This window comes from Fundulus heteroclitus, chromosome 4 (genome assembly GCF_011125445.2).
Source record: "Fundulus heteroclitus isolate FHET01 chromosome 4, MU-UCD_Fhet_4.1, whole genome shotgun sequence".
Taxonomy (NCBI): Eukaryota; Metazoa; Chordata; class Actinopteri; order Cyprinodontiformes; family Fundulidae; genus Fundulus; species Fundulus heteroclitus.
The window spans coordinates 8,825,333-8,848,761 of NC_046364.1; the positions used below are offsets into that span (position 1 = coordinate 8,825,333).

Here is a 23,429-nt window from a genome sequence, read left to right on the forward strand (position 1 = left end):
TCCTCTTAGGGTCATGATGGACGTCTTTTTGGAGAAACAAAATGCTAATATGCTACATGATGTATAAATAAAAATGCATGTGGTGCAGGATGGTTCATACCATCATCTGACGATGGAAAGCGACCGATCAGAATAGCAGTGTAACTCTGGAGGAGCTGTAGGGATCGACAGCTCAGGTGAGGGAATCTGTCAACAGGGCGTCAATTGTGTGCTCCACAAATCAGACCTCATCTGAAGAGAGGTGAGAAGCGAGCCTTTGTTGAAGGAAAGTTAGTGTGTCAGAGGCTACATAGACGTGGAAGAAGGTGCTCTGTTCAGAGGAGACCACCTACAGTGTTATCTGTAGAGGAAAAACACGACGGTGACCTTTTGAACACATTATGTGGGAGCGTCGTACAGGGGAGGCTTTACTCCAGCAGACGTGAACGTTGATGCTTACAGGAGCTCTGACTGAGATTGAGCTTGTTTGCGAAGCAGAATGAGGGGAAAAAATAGTCTCTAGATTAGAAATAAAATACCTCAGACCTGCAGCGACTGGGTGTTCTAAGAAAGAAAGACAAATGCACGCCGCACATTTCAGTAATTTGTTTGAAATTAATAATTCTGTGTTTCTGTTACTCCAAACTTCCCAATTAACCACTGTCACAATAAAAATATGTTGAATTTATATTTGTAATGTTAATGTGAACAGGTTGGTCGGGCATGAATACTTTTGCAACGCACTATATCTGGGATGTTATAGTTCAGACGTCAACGGCGTGTTAAATGGGACTGGAGGCACGAAGACGTCTACTGTGCTCTTACGTAGATCCGTGTGCAGATCACATCATCTGCTCCAAAGATCTGAAAGGAAATGAGAGGAAAAGGAAAATTAGAAACGACTTCACCAGCTGTCCTTCCTGGAGCTTTATTGTGTTTCACTGAAGGCTTCCTGTTACTTGTTGAACACATGCTTCAAAGTAGTTGTTTCAAACATTTCCCTTAAGGTCAAAGGAATCTGAGGGTCAAACTGGATGTGCATATGTCTGTCATGATTCCTTTAAAAAGAACCTGTCAGCATAGTTAAAAATATTCCCAATCAGATCAGCGTTTCTGGTAGAAATTATATTCCTACAAAGCACTAGAGTACCAGAAAACCAAGAGATCCAGCAGATTATTCTGTGATTCAATCATTGATTGAACGATCAGAGTTAAATATAAGAGGGACAAATAAAACACGTGTGTAAAGCAGTCGGTCCTCTCTGTCTCAGTGGACCCATCTGAGAAACTCCTGGATTCACAGACGGCACCACCATCATTGATCCAGGACGCTGACGGGTCTGCATACAGACAGGAAGTGGATCGGCTGGTCAGAACCACCTGGAACTTTAGCCTGACCGGACGGCGGAGATGAAGGTGGACCTCTGAAGCACTGAGTCCCAAAGCTGGGGTCATGGATCCTTTTGTCATTTTTATTATTTTATGTAAAGATGAAGAAAATTTGTTACAGTTTCAAAGATGTAAAAAGAAAAACATATATCACCAAACCGCCCTTGGCTGTTGATGCTGTTACATTATAATTATAATACCTATATGGTCAATTGGCTTTGTAGAAATATTTGTATACTCAGCCAATGGTACTGTTCTGTGGGTCAGTAGCTGAAACGTTTGGGAACCTTTGCTCTAGAGAACACCTCACACACACACACACGGCCTCTCCATCCTGAGCACTGCATCTTCTGTGGATCCATTCCAGTTCCTGGGAACCCGCTCTTCTCTAACCTGAGCCACTCTTCGCACACACACGGCCCAGCAGAGGCTGTACTTCCTCAGTCAGGAAAAGGCCAGCTGACATCTCTGCAGACGCATTCTGCACACATTTACCCTCAGGTCGGCGCTTTACACTGAATCCCAAGGAAGATCAATCTTCCAAGACTCTTCAGTGTGTACTGTAAAAGTTTTTAAGTCGGTTAAGAAAAATGTAAACGATGCTCCCTAAACCGGCCTAAATGCATTGTCTCTGACTTTCTGTATTAATTAAAACTGATGCTCTGCTTTCTTACTGGAGTATTTCCAGTGCATTGGTTTACTTTCAAAGGAAAGTTCAGATATTAATTTGGACTTTTTTCCAAAACCTTTTCAAACACACTGCTAATGAACACAACCATCTGTTAAAAATCATAAATCAGTGATGTAGAGCTTTAAAACCCTGGAGCGCCGCCTTTAGGAAAAATAATATACATGTACTTTTAGCCCCTTTTTTTTTAGATGAATTTTTAAATCTTATGATTTGTTTGTTAGGTTTGTATCAGGTTGTAATACAAAACTGAGCTTATAAGACAGTCGTAGACGGTCCACTTTGATCCATACATGCGTTCAATCAAACTATATTCTTTACTACGCAACAGCCAAAACATGTTCATGTTTTATCATCACAACCTCTTTCTTATACAGTAAATGTTTAATTTTCATTAAAATGTGCAACAGTGATGTAAGCTTTCTCATTCTCAAAGCCTATTGGGGGTTAAAACCCATTTTTCAGATCAACAGGATAAGCTGAATAACATTTCTAAACTCCTGTATTCTCTGTTAAGTTAAGATTGTCTCTAATTTACAGGTTGGATGCCGAGATTTACATAATCGACTCTTTTTGTCACCTCGTCATCAAGAACACAAGCAGGCTGTAGCAGAGACTATTGTTATTTAAATTGACTTTAATTAAGCATGGCAGCTGTCAGGTTTACATTCATCGCGTGTTTTGTTGTCTGGAGTAAAACAAGTGAAACACAGCAGCGGCAGAGATTTATGGGCTTCCTAGGGAGTGCAGCAGAAAAAGGGTTCGTGCAGCAGTACGTGTCATTACCGCAGGCAGTGTGCAGGATGGGGGGGGGGGCAGCATAGCTTAATTGAGCCGTGACGACTCCATCTGGTAAGAGGAGTGGGAGGCATTAACTGGAGGTAACTCCAGGGTTCATTAGTGAGAATACGGGCTGATACCTGATTTAAGCCAGATTCACCTGATTTGAATCTTATGATCAAATGGGTCATCTGGGAATGCTTTTGTTTTCTAGTTTGCTACAATAAAAGCCACAATTTTTTTTTTCTTAGTGTAAAAATGTGAGCAAAATGCATACAAGGTTGTCTTTTACTTTTTTTGCCCTCAGGAGTCCCTGAATGGTCGTTACACTCATCAGCGGTAGAGCTCACAGAGTGCAGAAACCATTAAGTTGTCGTTATCTGATGAAAGCATTGCTCTTTCTGCAATAAGGGAGCAACATGACATGAACTATTGCCAAAACACTGACGATTTAACTCTTAAGGCTAAATTGTTTTGCTGCCACTTCTGTCAACTAATCTAACTTAAAATCAGCTTAATTTTATCGATCCACTTAATTCACTGCAGTGGAAAGAGTGTCTAAAGATTTTTCATTTTCATTCAGTCAGTCTAACTATTGCTTTGTTCATTTGCAGAGAATAATAAATGAAAGCAGAAAGTTGCTTCTCTGTTAAACGCCAGTCTTAACTGAACACAATTATTTTTATTAGGTAGAAACGACTGAACTATGAAGGCTGGTTGTGCCATTTTAATTTGATTTAAGATTTTAAATATTCAAAACCTTTTAATAGTCTAATTTTGCATCCTGATATTAATTTAAGGCAGTGGTTCTCAAATAGGGAGGTGTGAAAGCATGACGGGGGGGGGGCATCCTTGCCTCTTTAGCCTAGAAAATGCAATTATGACTAATCTTCAGTGCGACAGCTTTAATGCATTAAAAGAGAATAATATAAAAGTTACATTTTGACCCATTTTGGTGTGAAGTTGGAGGGATTTTTTTTTCATTCTTTAAAGAAAACATGTGACCTGCATGAACATTACATTCGTTATTGTGTCTTACAAGGTGTCATGAATTTCAATTCTGACTCGTAATATGTAACTCTAAACTTTTAGTTTTTTTTTTTTTTATTATTCAAATAATATGATAGAAAAACAATTCTTTTGAGTTTCTAATACTTTTCTTTTAGATTCTGCTGGGTCTTAAAAATTATTGGAAATGTATTATCTTAAATTTTTTTGTCCCTCAGGTATAAATTTGTCTAAACTTTCTCTTAAGTACAACACGTTTTTATATTATTTCTTGTTTTTACTGATTTAATTTTTTTTGTATAGGGTATTCACATTGGAGTCGCTCAGTATCTTATTTTCCTCTGTGACAAAGAGGAGATTCACTTTTCCCTGCAAACCGTCTAAATTATTCTACTCATGAAACTGACCTTTTGTGTTTTGTTTAGATCATTAAAATGAGAACATTGTTATATAATGTCACAAAAATAATAATCAAGTTATAAATTCAACCTACCAAAGTTGGTCATAAAAAATATTTTAGAGGAATCATGTTTTTAAAAGACTAAACTGAAAGCAACAATAGAAAATGATTCCTAACAATTAGGGAGCGTTACACAAATGTTTTTTTTAATGTATTTTCTTTAATTTAACCATCCAAGCCTGCACATCCAACAGGTCTAAAGTTTAGGAAATCTGCCTGACCTCTCTTGTCTCACTCTGATATAAAAACTTGTAATCTTTTTGTTATTGCGAAATGATTTTTTTTCTCTCTCTCTCTCTCTCCCAACAGATTTAATTTCAACATGCCTATCAGATTATAGTCTATCCCTCCAACATGAATAGACAAACACACCCCTGTCTTAAACAAAAGCACATTTAGATTTGAAAACCTGCATTCAGTCCCAATTACAGCCTCCGCCAAATATTTGCCTGATTGCCTCTCTGCAGAGGTGAGTCAGTGTCCGTGCAGACATCTCCGTCCGAGTCAAACTGAACGGCCTTTTCTGTCTCGCTTTCCTTTTTATACGTCCATCTGGCCAGTAAACCCAGAACAGATGTTTATAGAGTTCCCACGAGATTTTTTTCTTTTTTTTTCTTTTTTTTTTAAAGGAAGGAGCTGGAAGCAGACGTGTTCCTGATGGATGCAAGGCCATGAAGTGATAGGAGGAATGCAACAACAAACACATGGCAGTGAAACGTTCAATCCTTTCAAAGGGCTTCTTTATAGAAGGCTTGAGAAAGTGGTTTGGTTTTTGTTTCTGTTTTTGTTGGATAAAAAAGAAAAGGAAAAAGAACGCTCAGTTCACGCATGCATAACTCATATAGGAATGTTTATCCACAATCTGAGATGGGAAAATGATAAATGAGTGGCAGTTTCAATTTGCTGTGAGACGCTTCCTGGAACTGAATCTGTTTTTTTTTTTTTAAATCGGTGATTCGACTTTTTATCTGATTTCACACCTGTTTCCATCACGTAAAAAATGACAACGACTATCTGGAAATGATCTAAAGTGATCTTTTTACTTCTTAAGGAAGTGAATCTGAATAGATTAGAATGTAACTTAACAATTAATTTCAGTAATTCTGTTCAAAAAGTGAAGCTTAAATTGATGTAGATTCATTATATTGAAAGTGAAACATTCCATGTGTTAATTTCCGTTAAGTTTCATCATTATGGCTCTCAGCCAATGAAAACCCAGATAGGATGTGGCCCCGCCGAAATGTACATCCAAATATACTCAATCGGTATTGGAGGCTCCTTTTGCTTCAGTTACTGCATCAATGCAGCGTGACATGGATACCATCCAGATTGCTTTCAGTCAGGTCATCTGCTTTGCTGGATCAGATATTTCCCGTTTGCTTGTTGTCAGCAACGTATAGGTTATCGATGGGGTTAAGGTCACATGAGTTTGCAGGCCAATCACGCGCTGTGAAATCATGGCTGTTAAAGTAAATATTGCAACGTTTGGCAGTCTGGGCAGATGTCCTATCAAAAATGGAGTCAGCACATCCATAAAGCTGGCCAGCATGAAGGCTGGCCCCCAAATCCTCGCTAACTGTGGAAACTTCACCGTAAACCTCAAACAATTCTTTTTTTATTTTACGCTTCTTTAGTCAGGAATAACTTAACACAAGAAATGAAACGGTTGTAGCCCATGTCGTGGTTTTCTTTTTCAGCGGACCACTTTTCCTTCCACTCAACTTTCTATTAATAAGCTTATATACAGCACTCTGTGAACAGCCAGCTTCCTTTGTAATGACCATTTGTGGTTTACTCTCCTGGTGGAGGGCTTTCAACTACAGCCGTAACGTAACATTTCAGTGAAAAATCCAATTTTCATTAGTTCTACATTTCTGATAAACTCACTGTGGGTTTTTATTAGCTTGAATCTTTCAACACAGAAGTTACCAGAAAAAAAAAAACACATGAAAAATATCACCGTGTGTAATGATTAGTTTTCACTTTTTGTGTTGAATTACTAAAATAAATTAACTTTTTGATTAGATTCCAATTTTTTAGAATGCTGAGTACAACAGTGTTATTATGCAACTGCGGTCAAAAGGACATTTACGTTTAAGGCCTTTATCAGATATTTACCAATAATTGTGGAGGGTGCTGTAATTGTAAATTTGTAAAATTTGCCGCAGAACTTCGTATTTCATCACAAAGATGATCTCCCCCCGGAACAGTCTGTGATTCCCATCAAAATCAACAGTTTTTTAAGATGAGCTACAGACCGTTTCTCTATCCAAACCCTGAGAGTTGTTCACCCATGTGAGGAGAGGCAGTGGTTTCCAAGTCTGTCACTTTGTGAAGCGTCCAAACATCTGTTGGGAGATTTTGTTGTAAATCCATCACTCTGAGAAGATGAGTGTGTTTGAAAAGGCCCAGATTAAGAAAAGCAAACAAAAAGAGGCCATTCTGGTGAGTTCAAAGTGTGTTTAACTCGCTTTAGACACATGATCCTCGCTTACTTTTCACGGTTTTCATATTGGAAGTGCAACTCTCACCAGGATGAGTTCATCCCCTTTGAGTTCTCGGCTCCAGAAGGTTTTTGGACCGTTCCCGCTCAGCAGAGTCTGTTTGCAGTAAATCTTGTGTTCGGTCTCCCACGTGGCCAAACTCTGCAGAAAATCATTTGTTTAAAAAACACTTTTACTGAAATTGCACCCTGAGCTTGACCTGTCAGCAGCAAAACGCAGTCAGAGGCATCGGTCTGTTGCCAGGTAGTGTGGTCCTACTGTAAAGCATTGAAGCTAAAGGTGGATGTGTTCAGGCGCTGATTTTAACGTCATAGCCTCCTTAGTTTCTTATGATTTTTTTTCTGTGTGTGCTTTATTTTCCGACAGTTTTGATTCGCCATAGGTGTGTTTTAATTACCTTGCACTTTCGGCCGTCCACCGTCTCCTCACTGAACTCCTCGCCTATGGTGAAGTTGATCTCCGTGGTGCGGACCGTGGTGGAGGTCTTGATGTAGAAGTGGTCGCCGCTCTGTTTTATCTCCACGTGGGGCTTGGATGCAGCCGCCCCCGCTACCTTCCTCAACATGGCGTTCACGCCTGAGAGTCGCACACAAAAATTCAGCCCGCCGATATTAAATCTGATCACCACACCTTTCATGACTTCCATTTTTTATACGACGCTGCCTGACAGTTTGGTTACCTTTCTGCCTCTGGTGAAAAATCTGCTTTGAGGTGTTTGTTGGGGGAATTGTTATGTGACAGAGGAACATAATTGTGAGGAAGAATGAAACCAACGGTCTTTTAAAGTCTTTTTACAAACAAAAATCTGTGTTGTGAGTTTGCGTTCAGCCCCCTTTTACCTCGATATGCCAAGATAAAATCCATTTCAAACAGCTGCCTTGACAAGTGTCAGTACTGCAAAAACGGATCTAAAAACAAGTAAAATGTTCTTAAATTTAGTCTATTTGTCCTTGATTTGAGCCATTAAATAAGATTATCTGCCAATGGAATGAGTGTCTTTACCCCTAAAATAAGTTAATTAGATATCCGGCACTTGAAATAAGATGATGGAGATGAATTGTTCCTATTTTAAGTGGAAAAATCTTTTTCCATTGGCAAATAGTCTTATTTACCTGCTCAAATCAAGGACAAATACACTAATTTTAAGAAAATTTTACCTATTTTTAGTTCTGTTTTTTTAGCAGTGAGTAAACAGTCGATTCATGAGTAATTCAATCCCAGTATGAATACAGCCATGTACTAATGTTCTGTAATAACTGTGTTAAAGAACATCGGGGGACAAATAGCATCACGAGGACGAATGAACACCTGAGAACGAGTGACAGGAAGAGTTGTAGAGAAGTTTAATAAACGGAAAACCGATAAGCCACATCGACACAAGGCAAGAAGTAGCAACTGCAGAGGTCCACGGCTCAGGAGATGCAAAATGCTGAGTGCAAGGAAACTAACGCTACACGTCACTCTGACGACACCATCCCTTAAATATGCACTGTGGTGGCAGCATCATGCTCTGAGGATGCTTTTCTCCGGTTTGGACGGTGAAGCTGGTCAGAGCTGAGGTGCAGATGGATGGAGCTAAACGCAGGGCAGTGATTGGTGGGAATCTTAACGACTTAAGACTCGGGTCCCAAAATGACGATTCCAAACAACCAGAGTTATAGACGAAAGGCTTAGAATCTAAGCGTGGCGTGTCCAAAGTGCAAACAGCCATTTGCGGCCCCTGTGTTGATTTTGAGCAGCCCTCAAACTACATTTCAAGAATGATGATGCTGACCAGCACTGGTGGCTGGTGCAGATAGAAACCTATTATTTTTAATTAGGGCAAAATTATTACAGTTAAAATTAAGTTGGATTAATAAAGTTAATATCTTAAATTTAAATATTGAATTGAATGTTAGGTACAGTACACACAGGTTAAAATAAGTCACTTTTTTTCTTGGTTATGTTAGTTGTTTTTATTCACTTTTTGGCCCTCGAGTGCTTTTGACTTGACAATATCGGCCCACGAGCTAAAAAGTTTGGACTAAGATCAAAGTTTGGGACTAAAACCTATTGAGAATCTGGGGCAAGATAATCACAGATGATCTCCATCCAGTCTGACCGAGCTTCAGCTATTTTGCTAACGTAACTATAAGTGTACATGTCGGCGTGTAACGCTGAGAGATTGGCAGCTGCGTTGAGACCGACTCTGGATGGCTGCGCGCAAATGATCCGCTATTACTTTTAGACTTTGAGGACCAGGTGCTGTCTCCCTTTTCCCTTCATGATTGTCCACTAATTTATGTTGGTCTATCTCATAAAATATCTGTAACATACATTACAGTTTGTGGGTGTGCCATGACAGAAGTTCAAAGGTTTGGCTTTACTTTCAGGCAGCGTCGTGCCGCAGTAAACGCTAACGCTTTCTAGTTGACATGAAAAGAAATCAGTTTTTTTTTTCCTCTCCAATATATTGAAGTGAAAAAGGATCCGCCGGCAGCTGCATGTGAGATTAATATCAGCAGATGTTGCAAGTGTGGAGATGGCTGTGACAAGGCGATGAGAGGGAGGAATGTTGATGCTGTCTGCTTCATTTGACTCTCCTGTAGATTGTGATCAGTTCTGTCCCCCAAATGGGTGGAAAAAACTATTAACCCTCAGTCAGGGAGTTACAGAGCAAACAATCAAAATGGGAGGCTGCTTTGGTCTGTTTCCACTTTTTTTCTTTTCCCCCAGCGGTGCAAAGAGCAAAAACGTTGGCCTGAAATTATTTTTTAGGCAGATTCTTGCTCCTCGAAGCCATGATTTCATTCAGAATATAAATAAATTCTGACCAAAATCTGCAATTTTGAGTTAAAGTGACAGACTGGAAAGCACAGTATATATATATATATATATATATATATATATATATATATATATATATATATATATATATATATATATATATATATATATATATTATGGTCAAACGTTGCATTATTCTAATCTGTGAATAATTAATCTTTCCAGCTAAATCTTTGTGCTTTGCAAAGTGCAGCAGGATATAGTTTTCATTGTGCATAAAATAGATGACTTAATTAAAAAAAAAACAAGAAAACAGCAAACGTGCTTACCCAAAGCTTTGAGCAACTCGTCAAAATTCTCGCTGCTCTTCATTTTCCAGGTGCCTGAAAATTCAGCCATTTCTCTGGTCCCGTTGTGTGCCGGCCGGCCGACGCCTCCTGTCCTCTGACTCCTCAGCTGCCTTTCTTTACGCTCTTTCTCTCCGTCCATCTCTCCTCTCCCTCCCTCCCTCCCTCTCTCCCTCCGCCCCGTGCATAATGATCCGACACATCAGACCAACCCCTCCACCACCTCTGCTTCCTCTCGCCACACACAGTCACACATACGTACACACTTTGCTCTTAGTTTTACTGTACAGTCTTTCTCCTGAATAAGCTCCTTGTTTTTACTCTGTTTACTTCATCATTCACTTGTTTTTCCTGTTTGTTTGAGCTGTGAAATTCATCATCATCAAGCTAAAAAAAAAAAAGATTTTAATATCTGACAAAGATAACCAAAGTGAAAAACCAAGATCTTTTTAAATTCTGTGAAAAGCAGTAAGAGTGAAAAGCGCCAGTGAGTTTGTAACATTGGCGAGGGGGAAATTTTGGCCTGTATTTCTTTTCAGACCGGAATGAATTCAGCCACGTTGGTCGGTGTTTGTGCATAACTAGCGTGCTTAACGTCAGGCCACAGCATCTCCGTTTGATTTAAATGCAGACCGACTGGCCTCTCCCAAACCATAAGTTTTCTTTTTTTTTGAGCAACTCAGAGAAGGACTTGCTGGTGCGGTTTTGGATCTGCTGCACAAACCGAGTTTGCTTGAGCGTAAAACTGATGGTCAGACTTTTCCTTCAGGATTTTCAAGAAGAGAAAATCAGCAACGGTTGCATTAATTAAAGCATCCATTGCCATAAGTGGGGAAGTAGGCCCATACCATCACCCTACCACCACCATGCTTGTCGGTATGCAGTTCTTCTCAGGAACACAGCGTTAGATTTCTACTAACAATAATTTGCCAAAACGTTTTTGGGATCATCAAGATGACTAATTGGCAAATGGGCCGTTCTGTTCTCTTCGGTTAGCAATAATTTTTACCATAGCTGGTCAACCTTCATGATAAAGAACACCCTGGATGTTCTTTATCGTGAACATTGACCTTAACTGGGGACAGCGAGGCCCACGCAGCTTTGCTGTTGTTCTGGGATCTTCTGTGACCTCCTGGATGAGTTGGTGATGCACTCTTTGACAGGTTCATAGTTAATTTACACTGTCTCCACCTTTGGATGAAGGCTCTTACTGTTGTTCTCTGGAGTCTCAATGCCTTAGAAAAGGCTTTGTAAGCGTTTCCAGATTCTTATCGGTTCTTGAATTAATTTAGACATGACACGATGTGATCATTTTTGTGATATTTTTGCCTGCTTCATGTTGTCAGCCTGGCTCTAAATGATTGGTTTGGTTGGTAAATTTGAACGAAGTTTAAAAAAAAAATCTAATTTGTGGTTAAATTGTAGGTTTGGTTAGCTTTTGTCACACAAGAAATTAAATCATTTGGTACTCACATTTTGTCTACTCTAGTTATTTTTTTATGTTAAGATTACTCTTATCTAAGATACTTAAATGTGACTGAAAAAAAGTAAAAACAGAGGAAGTCTGTAAGGTGGTAAATATTTCTTTACAGCACTATCAATAAAAATCTAAACTCTCCGTTTAACCCTTAGATAACATTCACAACAACTGACTAAACTGACTGAATAAAGGTAACCTGCTGCTCATGTGAACGTTGCAGCCAATGTTGTTTGAACCACACTTTTAATTTTACAGCACTTTAATTTTACAGCACTTTATGTTACTAGTAATAGAAGACTCTATAATCATCTTCATACAGTATAAATCCAGGTTAGTTAATCCCAGAGGCTCAAACTGACGTCTAATCAGAGAGGGTACAAGACCAAAGTCAACTTCTTTCCTCTTAAAAATAATCCAATCTCATGTTTGCATTGGCCGATTATTAACAGACATGGAAGATTATTTCAAAAGTGAAATGGAGGTAAGATTCAGTGCACCATCAGTTTTCGTCCTGTGTGAAACTTATTGAAAAAGCAACATCTAAAGCCCTTACTGTCAGAGTAAATACCTTAAAGATGAATTTTGTTTTTTGGTGCTTTTTCTCGCTAAAAGTAAATGAGGTTAATAAGAAAACTGCCGTTTATTGCTTTCTACAGTTGAAAGGCTCATGGAAATGTTAGCAAATCATATTTACAGACCTGGTTATCTGTATTATCTAAAACCTTAGACCTAAAATAACGTGGTTTTATTAAGGGTAAAAACTTCCCCTTCAAAAAGATTTAGGTATTGTTGGGGGTGTTTTTAAGATAAAAGAAGAGTAAGCTAATTGTTATAGCCATATGACATCTGCCTCCTCTGCATTGTTCAGTATTTGTTTTATATACTGTTTGTAGGACTAACAACTTTATACATGGTCACACCAAGTCTGGTTCTGCTGCAGGTTTCTTCCTGTTAAAGGGGAGTTTTCCTCTCCACTGTCGCTACATGCATGCTCAGTATGAGGGATTGCTGCAAAATCAGCTACACAATGCTGTCCACTGTGGCTGCATCCAGGAGGAGTGAATGCTGCAAGTCAATCTGCTGGGTTTCCTCAGATAGAAAACCCCTTTGGACCAATCTTTCTGTATGATTTGATTAAATTTGTTGTAAATTGGCACTATATAAATAAACCGATTTGATATTCTATGTATTGAATCTGATGTAATAAATCATAATGTACGTATTGTCTCTGTTGTTCTTTGTTTTGCTTTATTTAATTAAGAACACTGTAAAGTATCTAAGTGCAATAAGACTCTTTTGGAAACAAAACTCAAAGAAAAGCAGACGTTTCACTCAGGAAGATGTTCGGTGCCGCACTGCCTACAGTTTCCATTTTTTCTGTAGACATTTTCTTGGGTTGCTGTGTAAATACCCAACCACTGAAATATGACAATTTAAAGGTTTATAAAATGCTTCTATTAACCCCTCTCTGACTAGCCCTTGTCTTCAGGTTCTGGTCGTTCTCATCTAGATTTGTACCATCTGAAGGAAATGAGGATACAGCACAGCAAGTAACGTTTTAACTGAACCTGTCATTAAAAAAAACCTTCCATTTCACCCCCATTGAAGGCAGCAGCAGAAGCTTCTTGACCAATATACTGTCAAATGTTTAATTTTTTTTAAGGTTAGTTTCCTTTTTCTCCACAGAAACATGTTTCATCTGTTCCATGTGAACGGGGGGAACAAATCTACTTTATGGTAGATTGCCGTAATGTTCCAGATTTCATTGCAACTCAGGCTGAAGCAATGTGATAAAAAGATTTATGTTTCTGTGGAACATTTGGCCAACACACACACAGCTTTTGTGCGCGTTCTCACTACAAAGTAGAAGGGTTAGACAACATAAATAAAAAGCCTTCTTCTAAAATCTATTAGGTCTCTGGAGCTTTTTAAATCTCTAAACACCCTTCACATCGCTCCCTTTCCTTTCCATCATTCTGGGGCCAATCTCTTCCACAGCCACCTTTTACATCCCATGAGAATGAGGGGCCCTTCCTCTAACCCCAAGTCAAGTCAGATTTGTTCTCTTTCTGACAGTCTCTCATCAATCTTTTTGACAAAGTGCCTCCCAGACACGGCTTGATAATTAAGGCACAGAGCAGAGAAGGGGGGCACTCTGTCATCCCACCAGGAACTGTCAGCGAGCCTCAAAGAGGGCCTCCCTGTTTGTTTCATTCATCTGTGGATTTGTCTGCCGGTCTCTGGGTGGTTTTACTTCCAAAAGAGGACGTCTAGGTCTAAAGGCGGTGGCTGAACACATGAAACTTGGGAGAAAATTAAAGCTGTAAAGGTGCATTCTGCTGCCCTCTGTCGGCCCGTTTACTTCGACTTCGACTTGTTTTCTGATTAATCAATCCTGCCTATAAGGAAATGAAGCTTTATAAATGGAACGACAGAAGAATTTATTTAAAAAGTGGATTTTTGTTAGATTTTCACAAAGATAAACGTATTTAAAGATTAAAACTGAATACTTTTAAGATATAACGTGCAGAAAATCCATAAGACCTAAAATGCAAGTGACACTGCAGGTTTAAATGCCCTATACATCCCTAATTTGATGCTTTCATTTCAGTTTCTAACGAGCATAATGGGATACGACCTTTGGTGTCAGGGAGTCACTCAGTCACTTTCCGTAAGATGTATGGTCGCCCCACGGTTATGCCCACATCTAGAAAAGACATTAACAACGCAGTGACACAATCTGATTTTCCCCTCAGACCTTATCTGCACTGAAAACTCCCTGAGGACAGAATAGGATGGGGCATTGACTTTCCTCTGAATTACATAGTTTATCTAATATTAAAAAAAAAAAAGGCTGCTTTACAATGTTTGAGATTTGTTGAGCTGAGAGCTTAAAGGAAAGGTTGCGGTTTGGCGGAGTTGTTAGAAGCAGCCAGTATGTTACTTGTAACAACAACAAATCTTAGTATGATTGGCTGATCCAGTCAGAGAAGCTATTTGATGAAAATTTTTTGCAAAGTAGAAATCTATGAGATGCACTGTATAAGAAAATAAATAATTACGTTTTTTTTTTAGTTGTCAGCTGGTCAGGGTCGAGGAACTACCATCACTCCTTACTGAGAAGCCGTGACCCAGGCCAGGGCAAAGGCATTTTTCAGTCCTTTTTAATTTTAGATTTAGTCATTTACTTCAGAATAAATCATATGGCTGACGTCAAAGTTACACAAATCAGAAACAGCCTTTTCTAACTGACTGCTGGTGTTTTTAAATATAAATGAACTTAAAAAGTGCAACTGTCCAGTATTTCAAAATATGTAGCTTCAGCATTTTCTTAAAGTGCTATAGAAATAAAGTTTAGTAGAGCATGGTATGCTCTCAGCGAAACATAACCAAAAATAAATTATCCAAAAAAATGTTTTATCTGTTTAACATTTTTCATCCACAAACTGGAAAAAAAATGCTGTAATTCAAAAAGATTTTATTTGCAAAATGAGTTTTGGTTTCTGGATAACCATCAGTAGCTAAATACTGATATTGTGAAAGAAACTTGTGCAGGACTAAGTTCAACCTTTAAAGAAGAAATATTAATCTAAAATCTTAGGAATTTATGGGAGGACTTGCAATGTTTTTTACTCCCAATAAGAACCCCAAAGAATGAAACTACCTACATCAAAGGTATAAAAAAAAACAACATTAAAGAGAGGAAGAGGATTTAAGTTCAATCTGCAATAATAATTGCTACATTTTGATGTGTTTTAAATCAAGATGGCTGACAGTGGAGCGACTGACTTAACGTCAGCTCGTTATTCTGAGGTTACTCAACAGCAGAAAAATGGGTTAAAAGTAAATCTAGCCAATGCTTTCTCTGTATTTCTAGCTCAAATCGAAAGACCTGTATGAAATTTACAACAGATGTTAGAGATAACATAACTGTAATATATTACTTTTTTATATTTGGTATTTTTATTCGGTATACAGTGAGATTCTATATTTAAGGCAACAGCGTGAAACTAAACTGATAAAACTTGAAACTAAATGATGAAGCAGTTTGGATCTGGGCGACCTGTGACAGAGCTGATTGGCTGGCAGAATATAAAAAAGGTCACTCTTTTTCTCCACTTGGATTGGAGGCTAAATCTGTACACATACCTTTAGTTTTTAGGTTTACATTTAGAAGATATAAAGACTTTATCCCCTTTTCTTCCTTCACTCAATGTCTTTCTAAATTAATTTAAAATTGGCAAATTTTACAGAACACTTCCTGTTTGAAGTTTAATTTTTGGGCTCAAATTAAAAAATACATTCCCTCATAAATTTACCCTCTACAGATCATGAGAAATGGTAATCTTTTAATGCCAATCTTTGTTATGAAATATGTTAATTGTAAAATGTTTCCAAACGAAACAGCACCCAATAATTTACAGACCTTACGTAAAATTTTACCAGGATCCACTTCTGACTGAATTCAGTGGTGGCACCAGCTAAAAAGTTTGACTTACTATTCAAATAATAACGAGACAGACCAAGAAATATTGTTGAAACCACATGTATTTTAGAGTTGACGAAGTTAACAACAGGTTATTGGTCAATTACAAGACTCAAATCCACTTTTAGTGATACTTGGAGCTGTTCAAAGCAAGTTAAAAATTCAAACCTAGCATTATTTGACAGATCTGCAGACTCCAGTTCCATCATTGCTTTTAGTTCACAGGACCATATCTCCACAAGCCTGGAGAATTAAATAAAACCCGTACAGTTACGTCTTCAATCAAACCATCGGCCAAACCTGCTCTTACTTTCCAACAGGTGTGTCACAGGTAAAAACGGGATTTATACAATGAATTCAGCTACTTCAGTCTGTAACTGATTTCTGTGAGGACATTCATACAACAGCAGCGAGCTGCATCACATCTCAGTACTTCAGCAAAATAAGAGCCAAAAAAACAGCGACGTGACACATTAAAAGCGTTGTGGTTATCAATTCACAAAGGAAATAAATTAGATAAAAAGTTAATTTACGATGTTAAAGCACACAACTAACAGGAAGCTGAGATTCACATTTTGTGCTGAAAAGGACAAAACATTATTGCACTCAAAGATTTCACAAAAGGGTAAAGTTGCCTGGGGACTTTTAACAAGCTCAATAGATCTAAATCCCTGTACAATAAAGATGAAACTTATAAACAGCAGGACCACAGTGACACCAGCAAATAGTTTAAGAAAAATACTCATAAAATAGTGTACATGTTTATGCCATCAAGATAAAAGGTTACTTTTCATTCTGTGTCTCACTTTTTGCCATTTAAAAAACACAAAATAGATTGTCCAGAGTTTTGATTAAAGGCAAGATTTAAAATAAAAAAGGCCATTAAAAAACCCAGTTTGGCAAAAATAAAGAAGAAACGAAGTTTGTGGCTTTCTGAGCTGTACCGTGATGGAGAGCAGCTCTTTACTTCAGAAGGGCAACACAAACAGGTTAATAGTCACACAAACAGTCAATTTCACCTTTTTACCCCTCACCAAGACAAAAAATAAACTTTGAACATGAATGAAAGCGTTTTTCTGCTGCTGAAATGTTGATCACTGTCGCTTCAACGGGTTTTTGTTTCAAACAGCAACAAACCTGTTGAGCGGCAACACACAAACTAAACCTTCTGTCTTTGATTCATACTCAACTTTATTGCCATTATGTTCCCACACTATTCTGTACTTAAATTTCAATATGTCAGTATAATAGAGAAGGGTTAAAAATGGCACATGGTCCAAGTTCCTTTTTTTTTTTACCAATGTCTGGAATCCACCAGCTCTGGTCGCAGGCTGAGTTTTTTCAGTGTTTCATAGCCAACCACCATGACGATGGCAGTGGGTGTGGATGAAATGATGCGCGCTGACAGCCCTTTGGTCGTTCCCCAGTAGCCCTCCTCTTTGATCAGCTGCCTGAACGTTTCAATGACTGAAGTCCTGCCTTCGACCTAAACACAGAGACACAGGGGACAGAGGGAATGGCTCAGTCTTTAAGAAAAAACAACCCTAATAATACATATTAGTGTTAAAATAAATCATTTTGATTGGTCACTAATACCCGTGGTGTACCACAGAGTTTTGTGTTAGGTCTGGAACTTTTTCTACTGTGCATTAATGACTTTTGTAATAGTTCAGTGAATCTGAAGTTCACTTTCTTTGCGGATGACATAACATTGTACTTGGAACAGCTTCTGAGTACAAGCAAAAGGAAATAAAGAGTTTGAAAGAGATGATTCAATATTTAATTAACAATAAAGAACTCCAACAAAAAGTTGCAAATAGTTGCACTTTGAATTCAGGTCAACTCTCTGACAAGCTGAAATAAAAGCAATAGTTAAAAAAATGTTTCCGTCTTTTGTTTTTATGAAATAAAAGGGAGAGAGAAAAGCTGTTTATGATGAAGGGTCTGTGAGGTTTCTTTGTGACATGTTACACATTGTTAGTGATTTGTTCATTAAATGTTTGTACAGTTTGGCTGTTAAAAGTAAGGGTTGGTGGGTTTGATCATTGGAACGTTTGGATTGTGTCGTTTAGATGCCTGATTTCATTTAGACAGCTCAGGCACTCACAATAAATCAGAACAATGCAAATGTGTCACCCGAGTGGTGACACATTTCTCCCACTGATGTCACATGAAGGGACCTCATCCCCTCTGTGAGGAACGCCTAGTTTAGAGACCAGCGGGTAACCAGAGAAGGAAGCCGAGGGTTTAAATGCTTGTAAATTTCTCCGTTTTGCCTCTTTTTGCTTCTGGATCTCGGGTGGTCAGCAGCAGAGGGGCCTGGCGCTGGCACCACTGCCTTCTTTCCATTAAAGTGTTAAAGTCTATCTCTGAGTTTGAATCATCCTTAGAGGGTGTTTATTCTAGAGTGTGCGCGCTTAAAGGAAATAAACGAACCAGAGGGGACGTTAATGCATCCGCACACGGTCTGGGAGTACGCACAAACAACACAGACTAACTTTTCAGAACTTTTTTTAATGTTTTACGAAAGCAAATTGAACTCTCTTGGGTAACAAAACATCTTACAGATCAAACTTTAGCTTTCTTATTGAGAGACGCAAATTAAAAACTACTGATGATGAATCCTTTACGCAAACATAAAGCTGACAAATCATATAATGTGCTTTGAAAAATGTAATTCTAAAAAAAGTCTCACAAAAACGACACGATCAGTGGCAGCTACCTGTACTCTGGCTCGGACCACATCCATGGGGTTGGTGACGGTCGAGGCCGTCGCGGCAGCCAAAGGTCCGGCCATGGCCTGAAGGACCAGGTGCGGGCAGTCGCTGGGAGCCAGTTTAGAGAGTTGCTCTGTTGAACATCGCATGCAGACACAGTTTAGAACCAAACTAGACCCGAGGCTAGAAGACACTGAGCTTCTAAAGCACAGAAAATGGAGACTGGAAAGCTGAACACCTCAGGTTTAGGAAGCAGAGCCTATGAATCTCATCTAGTTCAGTTACCAATTTAAAATTAATTGAATCACTGTACAAAAAATCTCTTAAAGTGTTTGACCACAAACCCAATTCTTTCCATGTATGTAATATCTTGAATAAGTACAATCTCTTAAATTTTGAAAATTTTATAAATTTTAAGTATGTATGCTTCATTTATAAAGCGCTACATGGACTAGCTCCACCTCCTGTGTCTACTCTGTTCAAACCTAAGACTTCAAGTGGCCTGGGAACCAGGGACTCCTCCAGAGGAGACTATGAGGTCCCTCACAGAAGAACAACTTTTGGTCAGAACACTCTCTCTGTGAGAGCCACTAACATACGGAACAGTCTTTCTTTGGACATACTACACTGATCAGCTTTAGAGCTCAACTCAAACTATGGATGAAAACAAACCAGTCATGTGACCACTAAACTTTTAACATTTTCCTTGTGATGCTTATATTGTATATTATATGTTCTTTCTTATGTATTTGCCTGCCTAGAGACTACGGATGAAAATTATCTTTGTAGCTATAATCCGGCATATTTACATTTGTTTTTATACTGTTGTTCATTAATGTGCTTTGTCCTTATTCAAATAAATAAAAAAATAAAATAAAAAAATAAACAAAGTAGATGTAAAAATATTCTTTTAAAACTAATTAATCCACACCTGCGTTCTTTAGCGCTTCCTGAAAACCCGCCGATTAAATAAAAAAGGCTCACCAGCATAAAAGTGATAGAAAGGCCACCAGACTGCGCTGTTTGGGATGTAAGTGAGTAAAGAAGCCACGTATCCTCTGTAGAACCCCCGGAAGCCGTCTGCAGCGAAAATCTGAGCCACGATTTTCCTGGATTGTCCGAAAACCTTCGCGGGCTTCCCGGTCTCAGAATCGGAGCTGAGTCGGAAGCGCGTGAGGTGCTGCCCCTGGCCCTGCATCATCAGCTGCTGGGACACAACGTCTATGGGGACAGTGATGCTTTGGGCAACCAGCGAGGCCGAGCCCCCGGCCACCAGCGACTTGACGGTGTTGTCCTCCGAGTACTGGGAAACGTACTTCCTCACCAACTCGTAGGTGGTGATGTACGCCTGGCCTGAGATGAGCGTGAAGGTGTTCACCATGAACCCGCGGTACAGGCCTCGCACGCCCTCCGCCCGGAGGATCTTGAAGAAAGCGTCGAAGGTTCCACTGTAGAGCGACTTTCCCTTCTGTACCTGCAGCCGGGTGCGGATGAGCGTGGCTGGGTAGACGGTGGCCCGAATGGTCATCGTCATGAAGATCCCAAAGGAGTAGAATTTCCTTTTGTCGAGGTCCTCCCACTCGATGATCTGGATGTTCCTTTTCTGCTGCATCCTGCCAGCTGTGCTCCCCCCCTCATCAGACTGTAGCTGCCTGACAGCAGGAAACAAGAGCGGGTCAGCGTTTCTCTCCTGCAGCGAACATTTAAATCTCACAATGACAATTCAAGGACAGGGGATCATCAGGTTTAGAGAGACCGCAGACATGCACAGTCCCTTCTTATTGTTAAAACTTTCACACTTTCAGTCACATTTAGGGCTGAACCATTTTAGAAAATAATCTAATTGCTTTTTTTTTTCTATCTTAATATCACAATTGCGATTTAATGCGATTATTTTTTTTCCCCCAGTTTGATTTATCATGTTTTTTTTTAACATATACAAACAACAAATCAATCCGTTACATCGCTGTGCAGATTAGGTGCTAAAAGAGCCGCCGCGTCTCAACTTGGAGCAGAAATTATTGCGCTCTGCCTACGATATATTTCAACCAAAATTGCGTTTGATTTTGACTTTTCTCTGCATTAACCACAAGCAACAAATATGGCCTCTAAATAAAGAAGTTTGTAAACAAGGACTATTTAAAACAAGAACTTTTAATGTTTTTATTAATCAGAATATTATTCAGGAGAACAGCTTTTAATTGATTTGGACATCAAACCTTTTTGAACATAAAGTGCAGCCAACAAGCAAGTCTATGTATTAAACTGATTGACCAGAACTGAATGCTATGGTGAGATTTCTGAAAGTTTCTGGTAAAACATTCTGATTATATAAACTGTAAAAACAATAAAATTAGATTATCTCACTGCTGCAACTGTCTTCCCTTCCATGTGGAGGCAAACCCACTTTAAACATATTACTGACACCTAAAGGACGCGTTTGATTCACTAATTGTTCCATAGCCTAAAATCTCTGCGATTTGGAAATTGCGTTTTTTAAAAACTGTGATAATCACATTGCAGCACAAATTTCTCTGTTTTTATTGGGACTTTATAGTAAAGACCAACACAGAATAACGCTTAATTGTGAAGTGAAAACCATTCATGTTTTTTTATAAATAATCTGAATAGTTTACTGTGTATTTGTACCCAGTCTCCTTTACTTTGATGCACCAACATAAACCCCAGTGGAAACAACGGCGTTCAGAAGTGCGGATGGACAATATGGGGAGAAAAAAGCTTATCGTTAAAATAGAAATCATATTGATCAATATTGATATTATCAACAAATTCAAAACGTACTTTAAAAACTTCACTTCAACCAGGTCTAATTGCTATGACCTGGTTCCCATCGGATCGGATGGTCTGGTGTGTTTGGGCCTTAAAGCACACGGTGGAGAAGTTTAAAGGAGAATTAGGTCGTATAACAATACTAAAAAGCTTTGAACACCTCGTAGAGCTCTGTTCAATCCATTTTAATTTGGCGAGTATGGGATAACTGAAAACATTGCTGTCTACCAACACCGACAAGGCGAGCGAGGAAAACTTTAATCAATGACTCTGGAGGAGCTACAGAGAGCCATAGCTCACCACGGAGGTGGGAGGAAAACTATTAGGTGTGAAATCTTCAGATCTGACCTTTATGGAAGGTCAAGAGGAAAACCTTTTCTTAACGAAGGCGAACAGAAATCCTGTAAGCAGTTTGACACAGGGGACACAGCAAGGCTGTAGGAGGCTGCACTCTGATCAGATTAGATGAAAAAGGGATTTTGGTTCACATGCAAAGCAGCAGTTTTAAAGGAAAACCAATTGTGCACCCAACCCTGAAACATGATGGTGGCAGCAACATGCTGTGGGGCCGCTTTTCTCCAGCAGAAACAGGGAAGCCAGTTAGAGCTGAAGATGAATGCAGCTAAATAAAGTCTAAAAAAACTGTTAAAATGCTCGAATCCTTTTCAAACATTGGGGAATAATTTCCCTCTTTAAATTGTGAAAAGTGGGTAGGGACAGATTTCAAAATGCTGTGATTGCACTGATTATTCCCCATCGTTAAATAATCTACCAACTCAGAGTGGAGCTGAATACATATATGCATTTTATATATATATATATATATATATATATATATATATATATATATAAATTAGAAAACGGTGCATCCTTTCCCTTCATACAGTTTTTAGCGATCTAATAAAATGCACTTTAGTGTGTGGGTGAAAATGTACCAAAAAACAAAAGGTCCAATGTGTATAAATGCTTTATTAAGGAACTGTGGTTTGTATTGCTTCCATATTTAGGCCACAACAGGAAACAGTGTTACGTGAAATGATGCTGACATTTTTGTTTCCAACTGTGTCAAAATAAGCAGACACGTCGGTAACACGGAGCTGGTTCCACGGACTGTGGCTCCGTTTGGTTCACTTATCTGTGAACCGTGGCTCAAAGGTCACGGCAGGCTAAAGCTAACTTTGTGAAAGTAGCCAAACGAATGGCTTCGGAAAACAAAACACGGAGTCGTGTTATTTGTTTATTTATTTATGACACCGTTTCCATAAAGGAACACCCTTCTCCCGAACAGTCCACCGTAAACACCACCATCTGGGACTCGGGCTGACCCTGGTCTCCGAAAGGACACAGCGTTCCCAGCCCGGTACCGGGCAGGGTTGAAGTTTAACCAGAACCGATGGTTGGATGAAAGCAAAGCGAGTAAAGCAGCCAAGAACCGACGACTCTTGTTGTTGATGGCAGCTTTTCAGCCGACGGACGTGTCCGTGCGGGAGGCTAGCGTGTGTTCGCCGAACCGAAGCTAACTCTCTGAGGTAAAACACTGTTAGCATCGCTGAAAATAAGCCGTAACAACTGCTTACCTCACCGGACAGACCGTGTGTGATTCCTAAGACATGCTCTGACAGCAACTAAGGCTAAAAACCGCAGGTTCGGAGAGCTGGGGAGCCACTAAAGTCGCTAAATAGAGATAACCTCCTCTCTGTGGTGCTACAGATCTTCCTGTTCTCATTCAAACGCCATGCTACCCGATCAACCAATCACGTCCGACGTTCTTCTTCACTGGTATTTTGGATGTGGCTGCCGGTGCATTACCGCCGCCACCTGTCTGTGCTTTCCTCACACGCCGAATACACACGGAAATCAAAAAGCTTCTCACGTCTGGAACAATTAACGCGAGTTTTAAGGTTAAAAAAACAAGGGAATTGTGCAGCTTTCAACAATTTTCACGTTTGTAAAACATGTCAGCTCACCCACGTAAATGCTTTATTTTTTTAACGGGGAAATAGAGAGTGTCATAAATCCACAGATGTAAAGAAGT

At 39.2% G+C, this 23,429-nt stretch overlaps 2 protein-coding genes across 2 annotated transcripts; both read right to left on the bottom strand.

The window, feature by feature from the left end:
* Positions 1-243: 243 nt before the first annotated feature.
* LOC105930149 (cellular retinoic acid-binding protein 1) lies at positions 244-9,986 on the bottom strand. Its single transcript, XM_012868187.3, has 4 exons — positions 9,904-9,986; positions 7,206-7,384; positions 6,836-6,949; positions 244-843 (listed from the first exon to the last, which is right to left on the bottom strand). Exons 1-4 carry the CDS (start codon positions 9,971-9,973, stop codon positions 790-792), a joined length of 417 nt encoding a protein of 138 aa, XP_012723641.3. The 5' UTR covers positions 9,974-9,986; the 3' UTR covers positions 244-789.
* Positions 9,987-17,167: 7,181 nt separating this feature from the next.
* On the bottom strand, positions 17,168-23,164 carry LOC105924774 (solute carrier family 25 member 44). Its single transcript, XM_036136008.1, has 4 exons — positions 22,972-23,164; positions 19,589-20,256; positions 18,610-18,737; positions 17,168-17,373 (listed from the first exon to the last, which is right to left on the bottom strand). The coding sequence occupies exons 2-4, from the start codon at positions 20,214-20,216 to the stop codon at positions 17,182-17,184; spliced, it is 948 nt and encodes a 315-aa protein (XP_035991901.1). The 5' UTR covers positions 20,217-20,256; positions 22,972-23,164; the 3' UTR covers positions 17,168-17,181.
* Positions 23,165-23,429: the final 265 nt, after the last annotated feature.

Excerpts from the sequence above, each read along its gene's own strand:
- LOC105924774 (XM_036136008.1), bottom strand. The coding sequence starts at position 20,216 with ATGCAGCAGAAAAGGAACATCCAGATCATCGAGTGGGAGGACCTCGAC. Across the intron at positions 18,738-19,588 it reads TTTCTATCACTTTTATGCTG|AGCAACTCTCTAAACTGGCT; the intron begins GTGAGCCTTTTT and ends GATGTTCAACAG. Across the intron at positions 17,374-18,609 it reads TGGTCCGAGCCAGAGTACAG|GTCGAAGGCAGGACTTCAGT; the intron begins GTAGCTGCCACT and ends CTCTGTGTTTAG.
- LOC105930149 (XM_012868187.3), bottom strand. The coding sequence starts at position 9,973 with ATGGCTGAATTTTCAGGCACCTGGAAAATGAAGAGCAGCGAGAATTTT. Across the intron at positions 7,385-9,903 it reads CGAGTTGCTCAAAGCTTTGG|GCGTGAACGCCATGTTGAGG; the intron begins GTAAGCACGTTT and ends TGCGACTCTCAG. Across the intron at positions 844-6,835 it reads AAGGGGATGAACTCATCCTG|ATCTTTGGAGCAGATGATGT; the intron begins GTGAGAGTTGCA and ends ATTTCCTTTCAG.